This window comes from Anser cygnoides, chromosome 5 (assembly GCF_040182565.1).
Source record: "Anser cygnoides isolate HZ-2024a breed goose chromosome 5, Taihu_goose_T2T_genome, whole genome shotgun sequence".
Lineage (NCBI taxonomy): Eukaryota > Metazoa > Chordata > Aves > Anseriformes > Anatidae > Anser > Anser cygnoides.
The window spans coordinates 19,967,863-19,994,494 of record NC_089877.1 but is presented as its reverse complement, the minus strand read 5'-3'; the positions used below and the strand labels follow the sequence as shown (position 1 = coordinate 19,994,494).

The 26,632-nt window shown below is 42.8% G+C and overlaps 1 protein-coding gene across 11 annotated transcripts in view; it reads left to right on the top strand.

The window, feature by feature from the left end:
- Positions 1-26,632, top strand: part of TSPAN4 (tetraspanin 4) — a 412,293-nt gene that overhangs the window by 332,137 nt on the left and 53,524 nt on the right. For all 11 annotated transcript variants that reach the window (XM_066997986.1, XM_013174382.3, XM_048058647.2 and 8 more), the window contains one exon: positions 10,542-10,733. In XM_066997986.1, the coding sequence (XP_066854087.1) occupies positions 10,542-10,733 (192 nt within the window). The remainder of the gene's footprint in view (positions 1-10,541; positions 10,734-26,632) is intronic.

The following is a 26,632-nucleotide window of genomic DNA, read 5'->3' as shown; positions in this document are numbered from 1 at the left end:
CCTGATGACATTCAGTGAAGGAAGATGAGTCCTGTGATGTAAGACTGCTTGCTATTCGGGTGCGATTGCTGCTCCCAAGTCTGGAATCGATCAGGGGATCGATACTGAAAGTGGTAGAAACCCTTCCTACGACCATGTGAACCATTTATTGATGGGACTGTTTCAGAAAGACTTTTCATTAAAAGCTAGTTGCAGCGCACAAGTTTGATCGTTCTCCCCATCTCAATGAAGAGCTAAATGTCAGATAAGGGAGGTTTTACTGCCTCTTAATGCCTTTCACATTTTGTTAGTGGTGCTGGTGCTGCTATGCTCAGCTGTCCAACGTGGAGCTGTGTTTGCATCTTGGATGCCCAGGCTGGGATAGTTTTGTTTGTTTGTTTAATTCAGGAAGGAATATTAAGGCTGTGTGCGTTCTGTGAGCTCTTGGGGCAGTTGGGGTTAAGTTGTATGCCGGAGAGTAAAGGGATTTTCACAGCCCAGCCTGGCAGAGGTCGGCAAAGAGAGAGAAAGGGAGAGGAAAGAATTGCATTGGAGTGATCTGAACCCATCTTTCGTTGCCCAATTTTCTTCTGTATGTGAGGCCTTAGCCTCCCCACCTCGTACTCGAGATGGTCTGTAGTTCATTGTATTCTCGTACTGAGCTTGCAGGTTCTGTTGCTTCCGTCGATTGATGCTGTAGTGTTATTATGAGGCACTAAATGATGGAATTATCTTTAGCATTACCAATCGCATGAATGTGAAGAAGCGTGTTAATAAATACCAATGACAAGCTTTTCGCGCCTCATTCAGGTGCTGGAGTTGCATCACGAAGCTTCCTAGGTTTTAAGAGCTGGGATATTTTGTAAAAGTCCTACTGCTTCCCCAAACCTTCCTGTGCCTGCCAGAGATGGCCCGATTCCTGAGCAGGGCTTGAGCTCCTCGAGGGGAGAGATCCAGAAACCAGCCCAGGTTGGTGGAGGCACCTGGAGAATGGTGAGAAGAAGGGACTTGGTGTGGGATGGAAGATTTGTCTGTCTTTGCCAGGACTCGAGGTAGTGCCAGCCCCTTGTTAGCACAGAGCAGGTTGGAGGGAAGGGAGCCCTGTATTCCTGTTGTCCCCACTGACCTGCACCTCCAGCCCTCTGCCTGCTGTCCCAAGGCTTCCAAGCATTGCTTGGTTGTGACCCCACACGTCTGTGCTGGCACCGTGTGTTTCGAGTACCACCAGCTGCTGAGCAGGTGAGGGAACTTCAGAGATAAATGGGAGGGCAGGAAATGGGATAGTTGTACTTGTAGGGGGGAGAAGACCTGCTTGATCATGTAGGCTATATCTTAGCAAAGAAAAACGATTTCACTTTGAAGAGGTCTCCATCAGGAAAATTAACCGTAATCACTGTGGAATGCATCAGCACAATTTGGGACCCGGGGCAAGGATGCTCTTAAAATCAGGCTTGAGATGCAGTGAGCTAAACACGTCAGTAAAAGCAGCATCCCCAGCCCTCGCTGCCATTTCAGGACCAAAACCAGGCACTGTTTTCCTGAGCTGCTTCAACTTGCAGAACTAAGTCCGGCTTCTGCCCGTGTGCATTGCGGGAGACCCTTTATTCAGACTATTTTTAATCAGATACTGGCTTATGCAGTCAAGACTCTTATTTTTTTGGAAGCTTTTGTAAAGAAGGATATCAGCTTTAGTTCCTTCTTTCCCCCAGTATTAGCAATTTTCTATTTTAGATACACAACTAATTTTGCATTTCAGCTATAGTATCTATATTCACTCTGGAGGTTTCTATAGTAACCAGCTCTGTGCTATCTGCATACCTCTGTGGATGGATTATACGTGCTACAGGAAAATATTTTTACTTCTGTTTTTCTGCAGACTGTGCCTGTTAGCACGTTTTAAAAACTTCTAGAGTAATGTGAAAGACTGTCTCTGTTGGCTTTGTACTCTTTAAAAAAAAAACTGTTTGTTTATATTTGGTTTTTCCTTTCTGACCCCTGTCATCTTTGTATTTCAATACTTCTTAGTCTAAACCCTTCCAATGCCTCTAAGGGAGAGAAGAACTCTACAAACGCCAAATAATCTGTATGTTTTCTAGTGCAAGAAATCTGTGGTATACCAAGGAACTGAGCTGTGGCTTCTGGGAGGCATTATTTGGTGCTCGTTATCCTCAGTTTCACTTGTCATCTCACCAGATGGTTTGGGTAAAATTCTCTGTAGATAATCACCTTTCCAGAAATTACTCTATTTTTGAAGACCAAATTTCACCATTTGCTTCTTTTGTTTTCAGTATTTAACAGTATGTATATGGCAGCAAGAGGCCAAAACGAAACCCACAGCTCCAGATCTGGTCTTTTCCCAGGTGCTCTGAAGTGATTAAAAAGTTTTTGTATCAGTTTGCAGCTGGGAGAGAACTGGGACTCTGGAGCACATCCAGTTTTCTTCCTTTTCTGCTTCTATTTTAAAAGGTTTAACTTCATTTGATGGATTCTGATTCCAGACCTCATGCACGTATGCCTCTTTAAAACTCTATCGATTTCATTACAGTCATCCCGGGTGGATTTAGAAATGACATTTGAGGAGCAGATGAAAAAGCTTTAACACTTTCAATTTGGCAGCGATTAAGACTAGAACCTGCAAAGAGGCATTTTTTTTTTTCATTGTCCTGTAGCCACCCCTTTCCCTCTTCTAACTGATGTGTTTGCTCTGCGTTTCAGTAAGTTGTCGTTAACTTGGTACGTAGCTCATAGCTTCCATTTGAGTTAGAGTTTAGGCAAGTTTCCAAATTAGATGGCTGTGACATTGATATGCACCATTTTTAAGTACGCTGTGATCACGTTTAACCTTTTTATCAGCAGTGCTGCCTTGATAGGTCATCCTCACCTGCTATGTTTCTGCAGGGTTTTGCATCCTCGGTGATGTATGACTTTGCAGTATGGGGCAGCTGAGTGTGCTACAGACGTGACTAATTAAAGTCAGGGGCAGTTGAGCACGTACTTAAATGCTTTGCCTGGTAAGGGTGCCATTGAGCACGTTTAAGTGTTTCCACGAATTTTGAGCCCGTGAATGGAAAACACCCTTTTTACATTGGGTGTTTTAACTCATAAATGTTGTGGTTCCATTCTTTTGTAACAGTAGTTGATAGATAACTGTGATTTAGAGGAGCAAGTACTTAGGAGAATACTGCTCATAAAACAGCAGGGATTAACTGAAAGACTTTTTATTCACTTTTCCATTTGCAGGGTGTCAGTATGATATTCTGTCTTTTGACATCTTCAATTGTCCCCAAATTTACTTTAGTTGTATGGGGCTGTAATTTAGTGGTAGACCTCAACCGGAGAAGAATAATGAATTTCTTAAGGCTTAAGCTCTTGAGGCTCTTTCCTCACCAGGATAACTGAAAAAACAGCTTTTTATATGTTTCCATTATTGACACTATGAAAATAAATGCCTTTCTTGAGCGATTGCTTTTCCCATAAGCTCCAAAGTTCTTTTCTGTAGAATTTCTAGGCTTGATAAAAGCACTCTTGCTATTTGTCAGGCTCACATGCAGGATGGAATATCCTAAAACACAGCTTATTTGTAGGAGAGAAATGTCTAAAAGGAAGTAAAGCAACAACATGAGCTCCGGACGTGTGTATCTTCCAACCTGTGACAACAGACTGCAGTGAGATAGGGAGCAACCAGGGTAAGAGCCCCGGGACGATGCATCATGTCTGCTTTGAAATCATTTTGAGCCCTACCCACTGCATTGCACCACTCACTAGGGGTAAGGCAGACAGCACTTGAATCAATCCATTAGGAAAAGTCCACTACAGCACTTGGGCCAGCCCCTTGGCGCTGTTATCAGCGAGGTGATCGATCGGTTGTACTGGTTGACACCTATAGGGAATGTGGGCACGTGACTCTTGGAAGCATTTGGCCGCTGCTTGTGTATGTAACGGCCCATATTGCAATACAAAATGTTTGTATTTGAAACTTAAAAACTCATTTTTTAAGGAAAATGAAAAGATGGGATCACAAGGCCAAACAATTAGTTTCATAAAGCTTTTAATTTTTAATCACTCTGTGCTGCTTATCTGTGAAGCTGAAGAGATTGGCATTTGGAATGCTTTGTGTTTTACTCAGTTGTGCTTTTTTAAAGCATCCTCCCATAAGTCATAGAGATATTAGTGAAAGAGTTCAAAAGTGGAATAAAACAACCTCAGAACAAAATAAAATTTTGGCTGGAGAGAATAGACTGCAGTGAGTAGATGTTGTTCTGAAAGAAAGCGTTGCATAGAGCAGCATCCATTTGTGATGTGTAATTTTTGTGGGATAATGTCTGTCTGCTGGGTGGATCTGGCATTCATTCCAGGCTGAGACCAGACGTGTCTGTCTGAGAAGCAACGCAAGTGAGAGCCCATCTGAATTAGATGAAGAAATGATTCCCTGAGTTGTTCTCCTCCACAGGAGGGATTTGCAGACTGCGGCTTGTTGTTACTTTTTAGCTTTTTTCCTTTTTTTTTTTTTAACCCTTTGGTACGAACTTTGCAATGTGCCCTACTGTTGAAATCCCAAGCTTCAACAGAGTTTTAAGATCCGTAGTCCAAATAGACTGATGACTTTTCTGCCCTTACCAAGGTGCTAAGGTGGGTGGAATATGAGGTGGAAGGTACGTGTTTGCATTCAACCACACTTTAAAAGGTTGCTTAATCCCAGTAGTGGGAAATCAGGGAAGCTTTGTGCTATGATCTAGGGGATCTGGAAACCCAGCTCTCGTTGATTGTTATTGATATAAATTATGAGACAGCTCAAGTGCTCTGGAGTGATGACAGCTGAGAATTGGCTGGTGGCTGTCCAAGTTCCTTAAGCGGTGCTGACAACCTGGGCCATGGCTGCAAGAGCAGAAGGCAGCAAGGAGGAGGAGAAGGGAGCACGTGTGTGTGAAGAGCGGATGTGGAGGAATCTTTACCCTGGTTCAAAATGCAGCTAAATAACTTTATCCTTTTTTATTTTACGTACCACAGCTTAAGCACTGCGTTGCTTGTAGTTTAGCTGTTGATGGCACAAATGCAAGAATCTGGTGCTTGTGGTATAAGTTGTAGGACTTTCCTACAACTATTCTGTCTCAAATCACACAAAAAAAAAATTAGCAGAGCGGGTGCGTAGAGTTAGTAGGCTTTATTCCAGGTTTGACAAGTAGTACAAGGAGGGTCCAGTTAGGGTCACTGCACCCACTGGAATTAAAATACAGCCTCTGTAGGTCCAGCGGATCTGAGGGGAAGGAAGAGATTTTGACCTTGTTGCTTATTACATGACAGCTTTCGTCATTTTGGTTTGAACAAGCTATGCTCTCACTGACACAAAAGCAAGAACATGACATATATGTGAGGACAAACAGGGAATTACCTCTTTCACTGGTGTCTGTAGCTATACACCTGTCTCTGAAAACAGGCTGATGCCAAGCAAGCAAAAAACCCTCAAATTCAAATTGCAAGTGAACATTGAAACTCGGGAGGGGAGGAGAGCTATGTGAGGAGAACCGTACAAATGCCCATCGTGTTGACAAAGCTGCATCTAGCCAAGTAGCTTGCTTAGGGTCATGGTTGTTTAGGGATGCTGCAAGAGAATGTAAGAAGAAAGGACAGATAATAAAGGACGCTTTTCTCAGCTGCTTCAATTTACAGTTTAAGGCCTTCATCTGCAGGGGTTGCATCCAAACTATCGTTTTTAATAAAAGCTAGGGCACTTTGCCCTCCTTTGATTTGTGTAATCCCTCGTTGAGCCTGCTTATATTTTGATATCCACAAAACTGTGGCAGTGAGTTCCAAAATACAATTAAATGTTTCCTGAAAAAGTACTTGTTTTAATTGGTTTTAAACCTGCAGACCAAATGAGCGCTAGCTTTTTTAATCTCAGGAAAAATAAATTATCATTCTCTATTCCCTGTTCTCATCCCGTATTGGATTTTAGGGACTGCTGCTGTTCCAGTCTCTTCACTCCCAGGAATGTCATCCCCACTAACTAATTTCTTTCTAATTCTTTTCAAATTATTGCTAAAAGGATAGCTCAGATCATGGCCATTTTGGATAATATTTGCACATTTTCTTCATCTCTGTGCTGCAGAGCTCTAGAGCCTAATTATACTAAGGGCAGAAATATGCTTCAGTTCCCCATTCACTACTCCACTTAACTTTCCAAAATCAGAGGCACAAAGGGATTAACTTTTATAATATCCTCGCCTCCTAAGTTTCAGACCTCCGACTAGCAAGAGGAACACAGCATGTGCTGATGTCTAGGAGATTCTTCAGTCTAAAGGCCACGAAGTGCTGGGCTGAAGGTGCTGGCCAGAAGTGGCCACCAGCCACCACCTAGCTCTTGGTCCTCCTAACCAAGAGGGGCAGCAGCCACGAGGAGAGGTGGTTTGCATGTGCGTGTAGAGAAAGCCGCGGTGCCCACAGCAGCATGCGAGCTGCTGCTTGGGGCATGTGAGATTCATTGCATCCTGTCAACGTATATACATATTCCATTTCCACCTGACACGTATCCAGCTACAAGGAACAGTAATTTAAGTATGCCTTACATTACAAGAACATCTGCTGGATGATGTTCCCATCGCTGCTGTTAATACTTTGATGTTGATTTTTTCATTGCGTACTCTTATTTCATAGTTAAAGGAGGGGGAGGCACATTCACCCAAGAGGAACTGCATAGCAAGTGGGATTGAGAAGGCCCTTTTTGTTTAAATTTGTGGAGGCTGGGAGAGAAACCTCTAAGTGAATTAATTACTATGACTACAAAACTACCGGTTGTACCTTACACTTGGATTCTGTTATCAGTGGATTTTTTTAATACAAAAGGAATTATTAAAAAGAGCAAGTATGATGGGTAGATCCCAATCACATACAATATGAGAAGCCTTGATTAGATGCATTTTCTATGTAATAAAACCAATAAAAAAAAACACTTAAAGACACCAACACCATTATCATGAACAATGAGGCAATTTCTACTGCAGTATTTTAAGCGTGTAGCTGTAGCTTCTGAATTATTTTGTCCAACAACATGCATATATCTGGGGCTGTTTGGGATTACTTTGTTTACAATATTGTAAGATCAATTCTAAGTGCATGTTCTGAAGTCTGAATAATTTATCTTCTAGCCCATTAGAACAATTTGGAGGATCTAATTCTGTAGGCAGCTTTTCTGCCAAGAGAGTGAGTGTGCACATGTCTGTGTCTCTGGGGGAGAAAGATGAACTGAATCTGTGCTTTTAGAATAAGCCACCAGCTTTACTGCTTGACCCTGCCTGGGAGCAATTTATGTTGAGCAGAATAAACCACTGCTTCCACAGCCAACTGCAAAGTCCAGGGCTTGCAAGGAACCCACCGGTCATGTCTTTGTACTCGGTGTGTTGAAACTGAGGCACAGACACATTAAGCAGTCTGTCCCAGATTTACACCGGGAGCTGTCCTGGAACAGACATTTCACTCAAATCTCTTAAGACTTAGGGCTATGAAACCGTCCCTTCTGGTGCCACAGTGTTTTGGCACAATAACAAAAGATTTTACAAAAAAATGCAACACTTACTGGGGAAAAAAAATGTTAAAGGGATCTGCATTCTGGTTTAAATTTTGCTGTGAGTTGCCTTGCTCACCGGAGTGGAATATCGTGAACAATTAGGCAAATAACGTGTTAAACATTTCACATGGGATTAAAAAAATGCTGTTTTCAACAGCCTGACATCTTTGAGTTTGTTGTTGTCGTTGTTTTGTAGTCAACCTTGCACTTGCCACGTGGAGTCAATGCAGACTTGTATTTGGTTGCCAGTAGATCAGCTTAGAGCTGTAGTCTTCTTGCTAATCTTTTTGTGTTAATATTTAGTGACTATTCTAACTGTGACAGCTTGGCTGCTTGCAAAGAAGCCCCTGCGTTTCCAAGAGTAGCCCTGTTAATGGTTTTGTGTTTGTTTAATTTCACATCTCAGCAAACCCTGAAAGCTGTCAGGACTTATCATCTCATCACTCTTCTTCTGCCTGCTTGGCACAAACAGGGGGTGGGGATGGGGTAGGGGAAGAAAAAGCAGAGGAAAGGGAACGGAACATGGTAAAGAAGTAAAATTGTCCGTAACTTAACAGCTCCTTAGATATCAAGGCGAGGAAATCAAAGCAGGCAGCACAGAGTCAGCCACAAGAGTTTGAGATACCTGGAATAAATAAATGTGATCCCAGCGATCCCTGGGATTGGAACTGGGAATTACGTCGCTGTTCAGTTTGTAACGGGGGGATGTGATGTTTGGGACAAGAAAATACTCTGCTCCTGTTGGTTCCTATGGATGTCTTGGTGGGTCTTAGGGTTCCCTGCAGCATTCCTTAACCAGGTGCTTGAATGTTGTTATGTTCAGTGGCCAGAAATTTGCGGGGGTGCTTCGGTCCTTGGTGGAAAAGGGGCTTTAAAAAGCAGTGTAGACAAGCATTAAGGGCAGCCTTCGTTTCCCAGGACATTGTATGGCAGCTTAATGGCTTTATTCAAGGAATATAAGGGGACCTTCAAGTACTGGAAAAGGAACGGGGCTGAAGAGCTGCCATCGCCTAAGAATCCCATTGTGAAATCCAGTTTGAGCCAGATGGTTTAATGCTCAACGGGTCCCTGCACTTTGCAGGTTTTGGTGAATTAACCAAAGGAAAATCGGTGTTTGAAATGTTCAGCCCCGATGTGAACTAGTATAACCAGACTTGCACTGTTTTACATGAGCCATCTCTTGGTCTTTGGGTTTAACTTGGGTATCCGCCACCTCTTCTTAGATTCTTCAGAGTTTTAGTCATTTTTTAGGGAATTCATACCAAATTTCTTCCACTTTTTCCTTGTTAGTATCCCCTTGGATACCCTAAACAATTTCCGTTGGGTTACCTTCTCTAAGTATTTTCCCCCGTCCTCTCCTCTGGCTATTCTTTAATCATTTTAGACCATTGTAAAGATCACGGTCCGTAAGTGGGTGCAGGGGGAAGGTACTTCAGTGTACGTGGTCATGGCATGGACTGTCCCAGGTGTTTATGAAGGGCACTTTGCAAAAGGGTGAATATGGTGATGCGGGATGCCTGTATATGAAAAGGCTTCTTAATGGGATCGTTTGAGTCCGTGTGTCTTAGAGTCTGCCTTCTCCCAGTGGAGACGTGCATGATGATGCCGCTGAGGTACAGTTTGACACTGTAGTTCTGGACAAAATAAACTGGTTTACAACTGGCACGAGCAGTTCTGCCATGAGACACAGCCACCTTTCTGGTCTCTTATGGCGGGGAAATTCAGTATCGTGCAGAGGCAACCTTAGCAATTAGTACTACGAAATTGCTTTGGCTTTTGTGCTTCTCTTCTGCGTTTCGTTTCTGAGGCTTAGCTCTGCCCCAGGATTAGCTCTGTCTCTTTCCTCTTCTGATTCGGGATCTGCCTTATGTTCATCCACTTTATGCAGACATTTAATTGATATGCTCCTATGTCTGGCTTACTACTCTATGAACACAATTTCTTTCCTAGCCTTTAATTGATTTGGATAATAAAGTGCAATTATAAAACTCAATAAAAAATGGTTATTTTAAGGGGAGAGAAGGAAAGAAAGAAACCTAAGTGATGCTCTGCTGTGTGACTGTATAATAATGCAAAATCCCCTTTGGTTTAATTCTATTTAATTGCTCAGCTTTACTCAGATTGTTACAATTCTGTAAGCTTTCTCTCAATTATAAGCAGCAGGCTTATAAATGTTTGCATTTTTAAAAGTTCCTTGTGTATATAATAATTTTAAATTTTATGTTTTTGTGATGGTGGCTCTGCCTGTGCTGTTAATGCTCCCTTCTCCTTGCTCACATGCCTGAGGAGCCAGTACAGTACGTTAATATTGTTCCCCTTTCAAGTCTTTCCTAAAGCAGCAAAGTCCTCTTCTGAGGATTGAATTACCCAACCAGTGGCCACATTAGCAGTTAAGCATCTATTAATTTCTGTAATGTTAGAGGAGAATTCTTCCTCCTCCTCTGGCTCCTTTACGTTCTGAATGCCCAAAGGAGCCTTGACCTTGGCGAGGAATTGGGAAGAGGTGCAAGGTGTCCTGCCAGGGGATGCTGTAGCAAGATTGACTTTTAGCAAGTGCCAGGGACAGGAGACGCTGTGTTGGGATGGGAAGAGCAGGGGATCCAAACTGCTTCGGCCATTCTGGGCAGCTCTTTGAGGTACCTAACTGGGATATGGATTGTTTCAGCCCCTTTAAGATTCAGGTCGCTGGGAATTTCTCTTTTAGTGAGTGTCTGCTTTTTCACTAGAGACCTGATATTTAAAACTGTGGCTTAGAGTTAGGAAATCTGAGCCATTTTTTGAGTATATTATCTTACTGCTGAGTTTCCCCTCAGTAAAATGTTTTTCTTTCTCCTTTGTCTGCTTTCTGTACCTTAGACTGAAAGTGCTGTAGATAATGACCATTTTTTCTTAGGCAAGGCTAAGAAGCGGTCATCATACCACTGCCAAATCAATATGGATTAACATCTGGGGTTACTTTGATACAATAACTAAGCTTCTTTGTTTCTCTTTATTTTTCCAGTTGGGAGGCTGTGGAATCCTTGGAGTGGGCATCTGGCTGGCTGTTACCCAAGGGAACTTTGCCACCCTCTCCTCATCTTTCCCATCCCTGTCGGCTGCCAACCTGCTGATTGTCACAGGGACTTTTGTCATGATCATTGGCTTCGTGGGCTGCATAGGTGCCATCAAAGAAAACAAGTGCCTCCTGCTGAGTGTAAGTATTAAGCCGTTATGCTTTTGCAGTGATTGCTGTCTTAAGACCCCAGTGTTATTCCAAGGCATGTTACAGCGCCCTGTATTTCAACAGAAGTTGCCCACTTGACATGGAAGAAGTGTGAATTGTGTTGGATTCAGCCTTCGGTAGCTCTCAGAAGTGGCTAGGTCATTTCTGACCATGCTTTTAACTTGTCCTTGGAGCATGAAACCTGCCAGAAGGGAAGAGCTGGAGGTTCTGTGGGTTTCCTTGAACTTTTCAGAGAAGAGGGAGAGATTTGTGAAGACATCTTTGGCAGTGTACCCTTGAATTGTTGCTTACTTAGCTTTGGTAGCTATCTACTCCTAACGTCTACTGTACTGAGACTGATGATGTGAAGTCCTGGGCAGAAAGTTCAATGTAAGCAGGAAACGTTGTGAAGGGACAGGTTGTTTTTGGCTTAAATTGGAAATGAAGTCCTTTAAACTTGCAATGTTTGCTTTGTCAGTCATTAACTCTCAAAAGACTGAGATGTTGGGAAGCAAAGTTGCCAGCACGAGAAGATTGCTGTGAAATCAAAGGTTAATAAGGTGCCAGCTGTCCATAAGTTAACGGAGGCTTGAGCCATATAGCTAGTGCATTTGATCAAAATGTAGTTTGATGCCACTCAGTGCTGGACTGACTTCACAGTAGCGAGGGCTTGTTGTACTTGGAGTTAGTGTTTATTTTTTGGTCGTGTTCATGTAAAGAATGGGAAGTGAGTGAGGTGGCCTTGCTGCTCCAGTCCAGTACTTCACAGTGAGGCTCACGAAATCTCAGAGTGAGGTGAAGCTGGAGTTTAGTTTGGTGAGCTGGTGACTGCTTTGTAAAAAGGCTGTTCATCACTCTTTCACATATTCATTTTGCTCCCCTGGGAGCTAAAGAACGACTCAAGGCATGCAGTCAATACCACTGAGATTTCTGAGTTCTTGTGAGTTCCTATCTCCAGTCTGTTTGGAAGGAATATGGATAGTGGTAGTAGGATCTTCTGTTCCTGGGAGCAAAGCTTTATTACATAGGTTTTTCCTTCGTTGTCCTTCTCCTGAACAGGTGGTTCTACTTGACTTGTGTTTGAAATAGTGCTAATAAGTTCAGGGCTGATGCATTTGGTTTTGGCCAACTCTTGTTTTTCTAAGTAATGTAGATACCAAAATAAATGCTTGAATTAAAGAACTTGCCGAACATCAATTGAATGCTGTTCTGCGTGTGGTTGCCACATCCTCTCATTCTTTTCTCTTTTCATGGGTATTCCCAACACTGTTTTCTGCCCCCCAAAATAATGAATCTCTTCCTAAAAATATCTGTGCTTGTTTTTTGTTCAAATCTTTGAGAATGCCCTCTCTACAGCTTTTTCAAGGGACTGTTTCATTGTAGCTGGGATATGATAAGATTTACTGTCTAAGTTACAAAGGGAAAGTCAGGCTTTGGCAACCCTGTGTGTAGTTGACTTAGGTTGTGTTTTATCAGCCACTGTGGGATCAAGTCCTTACACTCCTTTGTATATGTCCCAGGCCACTGCTTAACATCTAGTTTTATTCCTGGTAGTACCGAAGTTTGGTTTTTGAACTGAATTCCTATTTCTGTCTCCAGAAGATATTACTACAAGTGTGAAGCAGCTCATCAGTAAATTGTCTTGCCCATGTGTGATGTCAATGCCAAGTCTTCTTACGCAGTGTTTGGTTTAGCTAACTTTTCTTAACTTAAAAACTATTCTTCCTAAATTTTTCTTCAATATGTAAACAGGAGCTTTGATAGTATCTGGACAGATAAACTGAAGTCTGGCCACATACATAAGCTTAAGATGGGCTGATGGAGGCTACTTGATGGTATGGGTAGTATATTCTGTTGCACTAGATAATGTATTTGATTCTCTCAATTTGCCCTCACCCCTTAGTATTTGGCTAGCCCCAGGAATAGAGCAAGTGCTAAACTTGTGGAACTGGGTTGGACAGCAGTGATACAAAGTCTGCAGGCAGTTGAAACAAATTTGTGATGGGCTTAAAACCAGTGAGAAGCTATTAACTAAGTGCCAAAATAAAAGCAAGAAGTAATAGATAGGAAGTTGCGTCCCTTGCATGTTTTACTAGTCTTTATGCAATAGTCTGATGAAGTGAGGTTTCGAATGGACAAAACCAAAATGAGATGGAATAAAACAAGCTGGAGGAGTTCACCAGGATGCTCTCGTTCTGTGGCGGCAAATATTCAAGTTATCACCTACATACACAAGATCAAACATTGCTGCAGTGCGCAGAACATCTCTGTGTATCTCTGAGTGAGCAGTAGGTTTCATTGCCCTCCCTCTGTCCTCTGCTCAATAGTGTGAGAGAAAGTCAGGGGTGTTCAATATGACTACAGACATCAATAAAGATTATTTGAATGTCATCTGATCCTTCAGATGCCCTGTACATACTGTGTTCCTGTCACCTCCTGCTCTGAAATCCTACCCTCTGAATCTCCTTAAAGACAGTTACGACTTTATAAGCTTATGGGCTATGTGGACCCACCTGGTTTAACCAATTTGGGCCTCCACGTGCCGTTACCTCCTGTAGCGCACCCTGTGCAAATGATAGAATGGCAGTAGTCATAGACCTGCAAGGACTGGGAAGGCAATTTTCCTGTGCAACAGGAGCATCTCTTGTTCAGCTTCCTAAAAGCAGAGTAAAGAGGAGAAAGATGTGGTTACAGGTTGGGAGAAGGATGTAGTTGGGAAGATGTTTGGATGCTGCTGATGTTGGGATAGGTGGTTTGGAAGTTGGAGGTTTTGCAAGAGGCACGGAGCAGTGTGGGGCTCTGAAAATGGACTGGGGTGAAGCAAGAGAAGAACTGCAAACACAACCCACCTGCATTGGAGGAGCAGAAGATTGGACATAGCAGGATCGGTGTGTGTTTGGTGTTACCTTATGAATAGTGCTCCGGTTTGATGATGTGTTAAGGGATCAGGTTTCCTTAAGGAGTCTGCTTGAGTGAACAGGAAATGAGCAGTATCAAGGAGACATTTCAATCTATCTATATTTCATACGCTAGTTTGCAGAGCAGATGAGACTCTAATCCTCTACCTTTGTGTTCTCTGGCATTCCCATTAGGTTGTCACTGCAAACCTGTAAACTCTTTGGTATTGGGCTGCTGTGATGTTAGGTATAAATGATGATAATTGCTTACCTCCCAAATGTGCCAACAGTTTTGAAAGGAAGGAGGACAAATGAAGTGTTCTGAGTAGTAGGGGACAGATGGAGAAAGGAGGTCAAAAACAAATAAAGTTTAATATGTAAATGAGATTTTTGAAGAGCTGGGTGTAATAGCAAGGAATGAACCACATTAACCCTGTGAATTAAGTGTTTAGATAGTAAAGCTGTGAAGCTTTAGGCTGGCTTGAAAGGACTTATCTGGTGTCCACCAAGTAGGAAGCTGGCAGATATTCTTTGTTCAGTGATATTGTATAGCCAGGACAATGCCTCATTAATCTTTCAAGCAACAGGCCCGTTCCTATCTCTCTGCATTCAGAGGAATCAAATAATATGAAAATCTAAAATGGAGCATGAAGGAAGAATGAAAAGGAAACCTCAACCATCCTATGCGTTCTGCAGAAATACACAGATGAGGCGAATTGCGCAGCTGTCCTTCTAAGATCTCACTGAACAAAGAATAGGTATTTACAATGATTCTTATTTGCTCCAGATCCAGCATGAAGGAAGATAAACTTTTCCATCATTGAATTTCCCTAGGGAAATCAGAGCAACTAGCATTTCTTGAAGTAAGTATACAACCTGGTGTGTATAATCTTGCATCTGAATGCAGATGCAAGTTGATGAGGGAAGCAGGCGAACAATGCTTTCTTGCTTCAGTAAGATTCCTTTGACATTTCTGCTATTCTGGTTGCTCAAGATCATACAATAGAAGTGTCTGTGCTTCAGATTCTGCTGTAATTAGAAAATGGCAGCTTTGTTCTGATGGGTTGGGTCACTGTCCTGAACAGATGGCAGGTAATAACCTAAGAGTCTGACTTGGGAAAGTTAGGTTATTGACTTCACTGATCTTTTTCATAAGAAATGAACATACCCTACAGGGTCATCTAGCTGTACTGCAAATCTCTAGATGTTACCTTGAAACAAAATCAGGAATCTGTTTTTATTTCCTTCCCTTTTGCAAATGTCTTGTAGTTCCAATATCCAGCAGAGCCCTCAGCCTTTACCCTTATCTTTGGGAATTTTGGCAAGGACTTGCAGCCTGTGTGCTTGGAACCCCATTGCAATGCTCATGCTTCTCAGCTGGGCGCAGATGCTTGCAGAGGGAGACAGCACCAGCTTGCTGTGCTACTCGTGGGTGCTCGGTTATGATGACTCGATCATAGTACTGACATCCCCTTTAGGCATCCCCTGTATGTACATGTGCCCATGCCATTGCTCTGTGATAGACAAACTCATGCCTCGTTAAGCCCTTTCTTCTCTTTCGTGCTCCTTAAGTGTCTGTGTTAAGATTGTCCATTAGGTTAATTGCTTAAGATCTGTATTTAAGGACCTAAATTGCCTGAGTTCTCTCTTTTGTATATGTTTAGTTCTGTCTTTCCTACGTGATCTGTATTGGTATGCATGCACTGTGAAAGTCATTATTCCATGGATAGCCCAGGTTAAAAAATCCTAACTCTCACTGTTAAATCACGATAGATTACATTATTTATTACCTGCTTTACAGTATCCCCTGCAGGCAGCCCATGAGATCAGGACACTTGTGCATGCATGCTGTATAAACTCCTGTACAGAAGTGGTCCCTGCCCAGTAGACCTTACCAGCTAAATAGATAAGACAAATGAAAAGTATTATTACCCTCATTAGACAGATGGGGAGCTGCAGCATAGTGAAACTAAGTGTCTTGCATAGGTTGCACTGGGAGATCGTGGGAGAGCCATGAAGCAAACCCAGATTGTCCAAAGCCCAGGAAATCATGTCTGTTTGGTTGTGAGAGCACACACGTATGAATACCACATTTGAAGACACTTGAGTCTTAAACGATATCCTTGTTCTGGAAGGAGGCATGATTTGTAGGCAGTTCTTTATTTTGTCCTCTCATTTTGTGCCATGTTGTTTTTCCCCCAGGATTTGGCACAGAGCATGTGTTCTTTTGTTCCTGGTTGGTACGTGCAAAGTGGCCAATAAGTCTGTCAAAAGAGGTAGAGGATGAGTCTGCCCCAAAAGGCCTTGAGCTGATGTAGGTGATTCTTCACCACGCATTGTCTGGAGTGTGTTAGAAAGGGAAATGGGTTTGAGGCAGACAAAATGCGGACTCCTCTCTCTCTGCCTTCTTGTGAAGCACCAAGGCTGGGCACATCCCATCAAATCCCGGCTTAGATAAGCAAGAAGATGGCTTAGATATGCCTTGTTCCCCCTCATTTGTGAATAAGCTTGAGGCCCCCTGCCCCAGAAAAACTGAAGGAATGATTATTTCCCTTTCTCACTGATCATTAACAGACAGATCTACGTGCTGAGCTTCACTGAAACGAGAACCTCATGTTAATAAGTGAGGAGTTCATCGCAGTTGCTGGTGTGAATAAGATCAGAATTAAACCTTGGTATTAGGTGGGGACTGGCTGTGGAATAAGCTGATAGCGTGTATCTGAATGAATATCCAGACATCAAAAGGCTTTTATTTATGGAATAGTCCAAGGGGAAAATGAGTGCCCGTGATGTTTTCTGCTGTGCTGCTGGGAGTTTTCTGAACTTCAGCCAGCTCATCTGTAAGTGAAATAGCAATAAAGAAAATGAGGAAAAAGTTAATGAGTGGGAAGAAAAGGAGAATAAAAACCCTACTGTTTTCAATGGTGTCACTGGATCTAATCAGAGAGCTGACAGCTGAAACTCTAGTGGTGACAGGGAATTTATTTCAAAGCAACTAAATGGGAAAGAAATAGCCCGTGAATTACTTCATCTCAGTAATTTTATGCTATAGGCCAAACAGTAGCTTCTCACTCCAGCTCAGCGCATCAGCTTGTGTTAGTTTAGGGATCTGAGTAGCAAAATCAGGGAAACTGTGGCTACAGCCACAGCAGCAAGTGTCACAAAAATGGGGAAAATACAAGGACACACAGGTCTGTGAGCACACAACCAGCCTGAGAGACTCATACATCGTGTTTAGTAGTGCTGTGTTGCATGTGACAGTGCTAACTTGCTGCCTCTGTAAGTACTGAGGACCAAGCCTCCTTCGTTTGGTTGCTTTTTCTTTATTATTAAGTTTTTAATCACTTTTGCTTTGCTGATACTGAAACTGGGGAGTGGATGAGAGCAGGCAGTCCTCCTCTCTTCCTTTGGTTCTGGTCGTAGCTAATCAGAAACCTGGGAACAGAGGAGAAGAAGGAAAGGATAAAGCTGGTTTCCTTTCCTTCTGTTTTTAGACTTCAGCCTAGGCTTACCTCATAAGGTTGTACTTGTCTAACAGAGGCTGATGCAACTCGTGCCCGCTAAGTTTCAAATATCCCTATTTATCTTTCGTGTTGCCAAGATGCTGCTTCATGGCAGACGAAGAGTGTCACAGAGCCCTGTGCAGGAGTCAGTGGAGCTAGACTAGTTTACATCAGGTGAAGGCTTGATCTGTTTGGGTGAATAACTCTCAGTGTTGGAGTTCCTAACTCCTGGCTGATTAACCTGTTAGAGTAGTTTTCAGCTGTGTATGAACAATGTCAACTTCTCTAACAGTCTCCGCATGCTCGGGATCTCCTATTGCTTAGGAAGCTCCCCTCACCCTGTCTCTCGTCCTGGCATTGAACCAACTCTGATGTTTATTGAAAAGAATCCTGGATCAGAGCTGTTTCAGAGCAGGACCCACAAACCAGGCCTCATCTTGCCCTGCTGCTGTCTTAAGGATTTGAGGCACCTGACAGCTACCTTGCTACACACCAGATTGCCAGGACAGTTATGCAACCCAATGGACCTCGCAGAGAGCAGAGCATGAGACCATGTCATAGTCAGCTCCCTGGAAATTACTTTCAAGGAAATGTGTTTTCTGCCAAAGCTTGCATTCTCTGTACAGGCAAAACCATGTGCTAATTGACTTCTGATGTTTATGGGATTTTGCTCAGACCTATGGTCACCTGCAAGAGCTGGTAGGCAAGAGAACACTCCCATTTCAGCATCAAAGGGCAGGTAACCTGCATGTTCCTCGCCAGCTCAGACATTTGTGGCAATTTTGAGCATGACATTTGATTTTTTTCTTTTTTTTTTCTTTTCCTAATAATACAATCATCTCCTCAGATAGAAAGCCATAGGTTTAACAAAGCAGCAGGTGGGCTTACTCTTCCAATCATTTGCTGTTTTAGCTACCTTAACACTGCTTCGTAAATTAGAGAGCAGTGCTGGCATTTCTCTTTAAAGATTTGAATTGCCTGAACTTCAGACCAATCTAGCTCTAGAGGTGAAGAAATGGAGGCTAGTTTGTGCAAGTCAGTGATGCCTGCACAAGGTGTAGGAAGAGCTTCTTTGATGCTATAGACATGTTGGTGCCCCAGGAGGAGCACATAATGAGCTAAAAGGTAGAATCAGGTAAAAACAACCTGATTTGCTGTTGTTTTTTTATTAAGCTGCTGCAAGACTGACCCATACAGATCTGATGCAACAGCGTAGCACATGTAGGATGTGTCTGTGTAGTACGTTTGGGAACAGTAAGCTGGGCAGAAAACCAACGGTATAATTTAAATACAAATAAATTACTCTGACTTGTCCTTTTTCGTCTCCTTGGCCATCTGCTTCTCACCATTTCCTTCACTTGCACGTGCAGTGCTGTTGAGACCGCTAGAAATAAGAGAAATCTATTCTTATAATTAGCAGGAGAGGTCCCGAGGTCCCCTTGCAAGGTTAGTTCAAGGTTTGCAAATGCAACTGCAGAATTTCAGTCGTTGTTTCCCCTTTAGGTCATCATAAGTCAGCTGAGCAGCATGCTCAGGTCACTTGCCCTGCTCGTATCAGGGGAACCTCTGTTGGTGTGCCCAGCAGTTGGGGTCAGCCAGATGTTCAGCGTGATCAGGGCTGCGAAGCCAGCCCTGCTGACTTGCTCACTCACCAAGCAGAGTGTGCGGGACCAGGCAGTGCTGCTCCCCAATTCTTCTCAGGGCACTGAGCTGCCCAAACGCTGTTCGTGCTGGAACTCCGGATGGTGAGATGTGTCCTGGGGATGGTAGATTTGGGGAGGAAGAACCTTTCCATTATTTGTATTTGCCATTTCCATTTGGAGTAATCTGTGGTCCTGTTAGGTGGGCTTCTACCCACCTGCTCTCGTGATGTGACCGTGAAACCTGGCTAATACTTGATGGTGGTTGATTTTTGAATCTTTTTTTGGAAAAAATGGAAAATGCCTAGAAATTCCACCAAATGCCAGTTACAGTCCAGTGGTACATGGCTTGGGAATGGGCAGCCTCTCGTCTCTCACAAAGGCAGTAAGACTGGATGATTCCAACTGAAAGCAGTAATGAGACTAAAATGAAATGCTGTTAGTCTGCATTAAAACAGCATATGTTGTATATCGTCCCAGAAATAATTACTCCAGCTTCCTTTTGAGCCTTAATGGTCACTAGAAATATCTGCACATTCATAAAGAATATGGTCCAAACATAAACAGAGCTATACAATATATTCAGCAGGCATAAGGCATGCAAAACTTTGTCACAATCACAATGGATTAACTGTTAAGGCTTTTAGAGTATAATAGCTGATGAGCCAAATTTAGTTACATGTCATTTTCATAATGGAGTTTCTGTTCATAAGTTTGCTGTTACACATTACTGCCTTTTTACGGTTTATGAGCAAATTTAGCATTTTTTATGCTGCAAAAAAATGATCATGGGGCTAAAGAGTTTTACTTCCAAGGAGGTATTAAAAGCTAAATATGCACAGCATGGCTGAGATGAGGCTCGGGACATCCATAAATGTTCAAGGATTTTTTATACTGTGGGCAGAAAGGAAGTACTCAGGGCACTACAAGAGGTGGTAAGTAGGAGCCATGGTATAGAACTAACAAAAGAAGAATTCAGACTGAGCATTGGCAAAACCTTTGGTGCTGAGATGTAGAATCTACTGTGGTGGAAATTGATGGAAGTAAGTTGCCCTTTCTCTTCTGTTGTGAAGTTCATATAGCAGATCAATACGGTGGGATTTTGTTGACTGTAATCCCAGTTGCTGTTACAGTCTTGTCACTGTCCTGTCATTTCTCATTCCTTGCCCTGACTTTTTTTGAACAAGTCTTCCAAGCCACAGGAGAAGTCATCTCTAAGATGCCAATGCAATTCACGCTTTTTCCTCTGTTCTCCACTCCTTTCTCAGTTTCTTGGGGAAAAAAAGAATCAAAGATAAAAAAAAATCTAAGTGAGACATTTGTTAACATATCAGATCAAGATGCCCTTTGGTAATAATGTTAAATCAAACTTCTTGTGAGCACTAGTGATATATCAAATACCTGTGCTTTCAAAAGTGGAAAAATCTCATTCTTTTCTTTTTTGAGTGCTGATAAAAACTGTACCGCATCAGTTTTGTGCTGTCGAAGTCATGTACCATCACGTAATAAAAAAGCTATTCTAGAAAACTTTTAAAAATGTTTAGGGATGATTTTTTTATTGCTGTGCTAAGAAAGCCAACATTGTCAAGCTTTGGTACCTACAGGCTGGTACAGGACCTGTACAGGGATTAGCGTTCTTCAGGAGAGCCCTGCTTTAATAATTTGAAAATCCAGTGCAAGTATTCCCACTAACTTCCTCTAGGTGGCTTGTTTTTTTCCAAATTGTGGACTATGTACAACTTCCAGTAAATTTGGCAGTAATTTTTAGCATTCAGGGCCCCTGACTGTTATACCTTTTGGTTCTCAACTTAATGCAGCTAAATTTGTGTGTATTTAATTTGGTTAGGCGATTGGATGCTACACTTCTGCAGGGAAGACAGGAGGTTTTGGCAATGCCATCTGTAATAATGCAGCAGGTTCCCTTGGTCTAGTAGATGTTTTTTCAATCTAGAGAGTGTAATCTATGATAAGAGAACAGAAATTTTACAAAGCATATTAAATTCAAGGCAAGTTCTTCATTTTCAAGCAGCTTGGTAAAGTGTGGCTGCTGTAAAATCCATGAAGTTCTTTTGGCTTTAATGGAGCTCTGTGAGTTCGTAGATAAAGGTTTGACTTTGTTTATTTAGTCAAAAACAGAGATCCTGTTTACAGCTTCAATATTAACGATAGGATGCTGTCCCTGCAGAGAAGGTTACCTGCAGAATGCAATGTAATTTTTGGTAGTGTTTCTGTTTGTATCAAAATAAAATCTAAAAACCAATTAAGGAAATCCAACAACTTTAGTTTTGACAGATTACATCGGCCCAAAGCACAGTAATACAATCTGATAATCTTACTTCTACCTCAAAAATCGAGGGCCCTCTCCTTTTGATCAGAACAGCAGAGATCTTTCAAATGGGCAGAGCGCCTGTGCTTTAATATCTGCCTTTGTTTTAAGTGCAGATAAAAAGATAAATATAACAGTTGGGCAGCTGTGGGCTGTTTGAAGGTCATCGCCAACCTTTGTGATGCCAGAGACTCTGTCTTTTAGCTGCCAGAGCTGGGCTCGTCTTACAGAGCAAACTTAGACCCGTGCGTGTTAGGACCGGGCAGACAAAAGCTCTCCCAGGCTATGAAGGTGGAGTTCTCTTGGAAGACCCAACAATTTGAGTCTGATATGAATGCAATCTGCTTTCTTCTACCTGAGGTGCTTTTAATTAGGAAGTTAAATGTAATACTGAAATTCAAGTTGATCATTGAGGACTTGGTAATTGAGCCTAATTAAAAAGCAAAATACTTGATTGTATTGAACTTGCAGTTGAAGTAACAGAGGAAAGATTGCCTATAAATATATACATATGTTTTTTACTCTTTATCTGGGAACTGCTGCAGGCCATCACCACGTAGCTTGCTGGAGATTAACAGCGTGGGCAGTGCATAAGGGGACACGGCACAAGCTGACTGCTTAAGTATTTGTCAAGTTTCTTAGCTAGGCTGTGCTAACGTGTAGGCTGTTTGATCTCAGCAAATTATTTGCTAAGCCATGAATCTTAAAACTGTTTTGGAACATGTCACTATTCCAGAGAGACTGCTGGCTTTTGGGTTTCCCTACTCCTTTCTTGCTGTTTGTCAAAGAGGATCCGATTAGTACTTTGCAGAACTTCAGTCTCTTGACACTAGCTAAGTGGGAAGAGGGTCTGGCACTCTGAGCTCTTATTGTCTCCTTGTGTAACAGATTCCCATCACACTAAGAGCATTGCTTTAGGTATTGGGCTAAACACAGCATTCTCAGTTTCACCATCAGTTATGATGGTTTTATCTCATAGCAAAATGTTCGGAGACTAACAAGGTAATGGCAGGTTGGTTTTCTTTGTACTTGGTCACTTTTTTGGGGGGGTGAGGGCATGAGAAGATCAGCTACCTCTAACATGGAGAGATGGGCAATCAGAGCAACGTGATAGAGCTATTAAGATTTGGGAAGGAGAGGCAGTGGGGAAACAAAAGACCCAATCCTATGCATTAGTGTGTGATACTTGGTCATCATACAGAGAGGCAAGTGTCCATAACACCTGGGAAACTAGAGCATCTCGTTTGCTGGGAAGAAAATACAGTTAATAGTTCCCTATTCCTTTGTGAACTGCAGTGGAGACATGATTTAAACGATGTACAATGTACACAAGAGAGTCAAGAACTATTCCCTGATGTTGAGAGGCTTTGTTTGGTGCTGGATGAGGGGAATAGGAACTAGTGGGTCAACTGTCTAGTACAGCTCTGCTGGGGATTGAGTTACAAAGCAGGATCTCCTTTACTACACTTTTCTCTCTATGATATCAGGAGGGCAATGATCAGCTTTGCAGAAAGCACCACAGCAATTGCATTTTCTACTCCTTTAATGGGAGCCTGTAAGAAGGTCATGGGCTTTGTAGATTATAAAGGTCAGTGCTGCGAAACTACCCGTAGTTTTCTGTGGGGTTGAAAATTAGCAGTGGTAGCTGGACAGAAAGGCATCACCTTACCTCCCTTCTTATCAAAACTCCTCTGGAGCTGTTTCAGCTGTAATTTATGAATAGTTGTACAGTAGGTACCTCTCCAGTGTGCCTGTGCTAGGCTGCATCCCACCATTTGACAAATAGGGTGGTAAAGCATCTCTGTACAAGGTCAGATTAATCCTTTTTGTGGAGTTTTACATGAATACTTTGCTTTGGGATTGTTGTTTCTCCATGCATAAATCTTTGTATCAGCAGCCTGCAGCCCCAGCGAACCACAGCAAAATTTGTTTTTATTGTTCTCTGTATTTATCACCACAGTGAGAGAACTCATTTGAAAAGGAACTGTGAGAGTTTCCAGTAGGCGTGGTGGGGTTTTGGGTGCTGTGAGCCTTCAGTGATTTTATGTTTTCCCCTTTTAAATTTGGATGGGATGTGCCAAGCTACCTCTGGCCCCGGCTTGGACTCATTCCCTTTGGGATGATACCAAGGGTGGAACTGAACGTGAACTTTTGAGGGAATGTGCTGGGGAAACAGAGGGACAGGTTCTGCATGTGGCCATGCACACACTCGGGTCCATCAGGTCAGAAGATAGGATGAAGCATGCAGGCTATTCTTTGCAGCCAGGTCAAAAAGCCTAGATTTTTTACTTTCTGATGTATGGGTTTGGGTTCAGGCCGGGTTCTTCTTCAGAGGGAGATGATAAATGTGCTGACATGTAAGTGCTGTAGCTTTCAACAGATGATGAATTTTAAGCCTCTGCCTTGAGGCTGACCTCACCTAATTTACCTTTGCAATAAAAGACATAGTGAATATCGCTACTGTCTGTGCACGGTGGGATTACTAATGCATGGTATCTGTTATATAACAGCATACTTTTTGTCAATGAATGCATATAATGAGATAGATAAAACCAGAGGTTTTATTTAAAAGCAGAAATATTTTTCAGTGGAGGAAAAACATAATCCTACTTATCTACGTTTTGACTTTCTGAACAATGTTAATTTTAGTTCATTGTATGACTTCCAAAATCTGCAGTGCATGAAACCGAAATCCTGCCAACAGTGGCTTTTGCACACAGCTTTCCAGAGAAAAGCTGGTCCAAGTGGTGAATAGGAAAGGAAAGCTCTGGAGAAACCTCTGAGCCTGCAGAGAGAAGGGCTTAGCCATGGTACCTAACCATCAGTAGCAGAGATTTTGTTCTGAGAGTTCCTAAATTTTGAGTTCCTGACTTTACAATTTTAGCATCTTCTACAATTGCGGTGTCAATCCTTTTTCTCTAGCATGAAGTGAAGGACTCAGGAGTGCCGTTGTGGTCCGCCAGGAGATCCAGGCCCCAGGTGGCTGCTGCTGGCTGCAGCGGCTCAGCTGTGCTGGTCCTGAGGTAGGGGCTTTAGCAGAGCTGTGTGACTGGGTGCTGCAGGGAAAACGCTCTCAAGTTGGGGAATTTCACTTAATTTATTGCCATTTAAGGTAAACTTCTAATTCCTGATTCTGGTATTGAGAAGTGAAGATGGCAAACGGTTAAACACAGCTGCCCTGGGCCGCTTGTGGCAGACTCCATTTTGTGGAGCCGGCCGGAACCGGCTGCCCCCTCATCCACAGACATGGGGCACCCTGCAGGCCCCCTGCTGCCAAAGCCCTGCCTGTTGCACCCCAAACACCTCCAAGTGTGCTTCACACCCCCATGTTTAGGGGCGCAGGAGGGCAGCAGTGACTCGTCTTTCTGTCGTGCCTTTCCCCTGTGGCCATGTCGCCTGGTTGCGTCGCTCTTCTTGGTCTTCTTGCGTTGCTCCTCCCGGCTTCGGTGCCTCTGTCCCCTCAGGCGCTCCCTGCTCACCAGCCCTGTGTCTTCCCTCAGGTGAGGGAATCAATCCTCCTAATCTCTTCCCTCCCCAGTCCCCCTCCTCTTCCAGGTCCAGTTTCTCTAAAACTGGTAGCCAGTTTGTGTCCTAAACCCATCCTAACCCGGGTTTGTGTGAGGGGGTCTGGCATGGCGGCTCTGTGTGGGTGTCACAAGAGAGGGGGAAGGAGCTCTCTTGGGGTGGTTTGGGAGTTGTGCGGTTGTACACAAGCTGCGGGAAGCATTCGAGTGGGCTTTCTGTGGTTGTAGGCTTTGAAGATCTTAGCAGCTGAGCCCTCTCATCTGTGCTGGATGTGTGAAATGCAGGTTTTTTTGAAGGCTAATGACTTGCCCACAAAAATCCACCCATAGTTGGGTAAGACAAAAGGCCTGGAATGGAGCTGTGCCTTGTTGCAGCTCCCCGCTCCTAATGCTGGAGCGTAAAAGAATTTCAAATTAAGCCACCAGAAATGTAACCTCAATAACGTACTTTGCCCTGCCTCGTTCTTAGAAGTAAATGAAGTGCCTTTTTTAAAAGTTCTTCCAAAAGCTTTTATCCTTTAGACAGAAACAAGCTTGGGATATATAAACCTAGACAATTAAGGTTTGGCAAAATTCTAAGCTGATGAAACTGGGATCCTGTGGTAGGAAATGCTGATTGTTGTTGGTAAGGGGGTGCCAGTCCTTCCTCTGTGTTAGAGTCTGCCTAACGTAATCCGGGCTATGCCAGTGAATTTCACAGGAAGACAGTGGCATTTTGGAAAACCCGTGCAATATGGATGAGCAAAAAAGTACCCCACAGCTAAAGAAATAGGGCAGAATGCCTGTGCATCAGAAAGTGATGTGATTTGCCTTGTTTCAATTAATACTATGCAACAGGATAAAACAGCAAAACTTTAAAAAAAAAAAAAAAAGAAAAAAAAAAAGCAAGCAGCACCAAGGCTGATTTTCAAATCTATAGAGAAGGCCAGTGCTGAAAGGTAATGATATGGAAATCGGCTCAGATCGCTGCCATGAATGAGTTCTGTGATTTGGAAGTGGGCAGTAATGGGATCCAGTATTAGGGTCAGGCAAGTGTGAAGATACTAGTGATGAAGATTTGAAAATAAACTTTAATTTAACACTCCTGGGGCAAAATGCAATGAGTTCTGTAGACAGTCTAATTGTAGTAGTGGAAAATGGTATTTTCTCCCTCTTGACCTTCTGTCCTCCATTCAATCACAGAAATCCATAGGTTCAAAGGTTTGGTTTTGACTTGCCAGGCAGTGAAGAAGCTCTGATAAGGTTTTGTAGCTATTAAACTTTCATAGGATCGCAGCCTTGTGGTTGAAGCTAAAGAGATAGTAACTTTTTTTTCTCTTGGGAATGGGGTTTCAATTAAGTCAGTGTTGCTCAGTATTTGAATTCCAGCCTAGCAAGCTGCTAAGCATGTGGAATTGGTGTTAAAGGGAGCAGGGCCTTTGTCTGAGCCAAAAAGTTTCCAAAATTACTCTCACTTCGTCATCCATTTTTGAAAAACTACGTTTCGTTTTCAGCTCAGACAATGGGTTGTTCTAGTCTGTGCATCTGCTGTTTTGACACTGCTACAGACCCATGCAGCTTCTTAACAAAAACAGGGGGCATGTTTTTTCAGAAGCGTGTGGCATAGCCTGCAGTTCATCCCACTAAAGATGATCAGAGCTGAGGGCTTTTGAGAATCTACCCAAAATACTGGTGTTAAAGGTTTTTTTCCGCTGCTTTTAGCTTTTGCCTTTTGGGTTTTATACAGTTCCTTGGCTTGTGAGGAGACAAGGATATAGACCAACTCTGTGTTGCTGTCTTAAGTACAAATCAGCCCCTTTTGGTTGAAGCCCATGGGTAGTTCGTGTAGCTACCTGAAACTGCTCTTAAAGCTGGCTTGGTATACTAGCGTTTGGGTGTGCCTTTCACTTCTCCCACAGTTCCCCTTGAAAAGGGACCAAGACTTTATGGTTTATGGACGAGCTACCTTCTCTAGCAATGGGAAGTCTAAACTGTGGTTTTCGGTGATATCTTCCTAATTG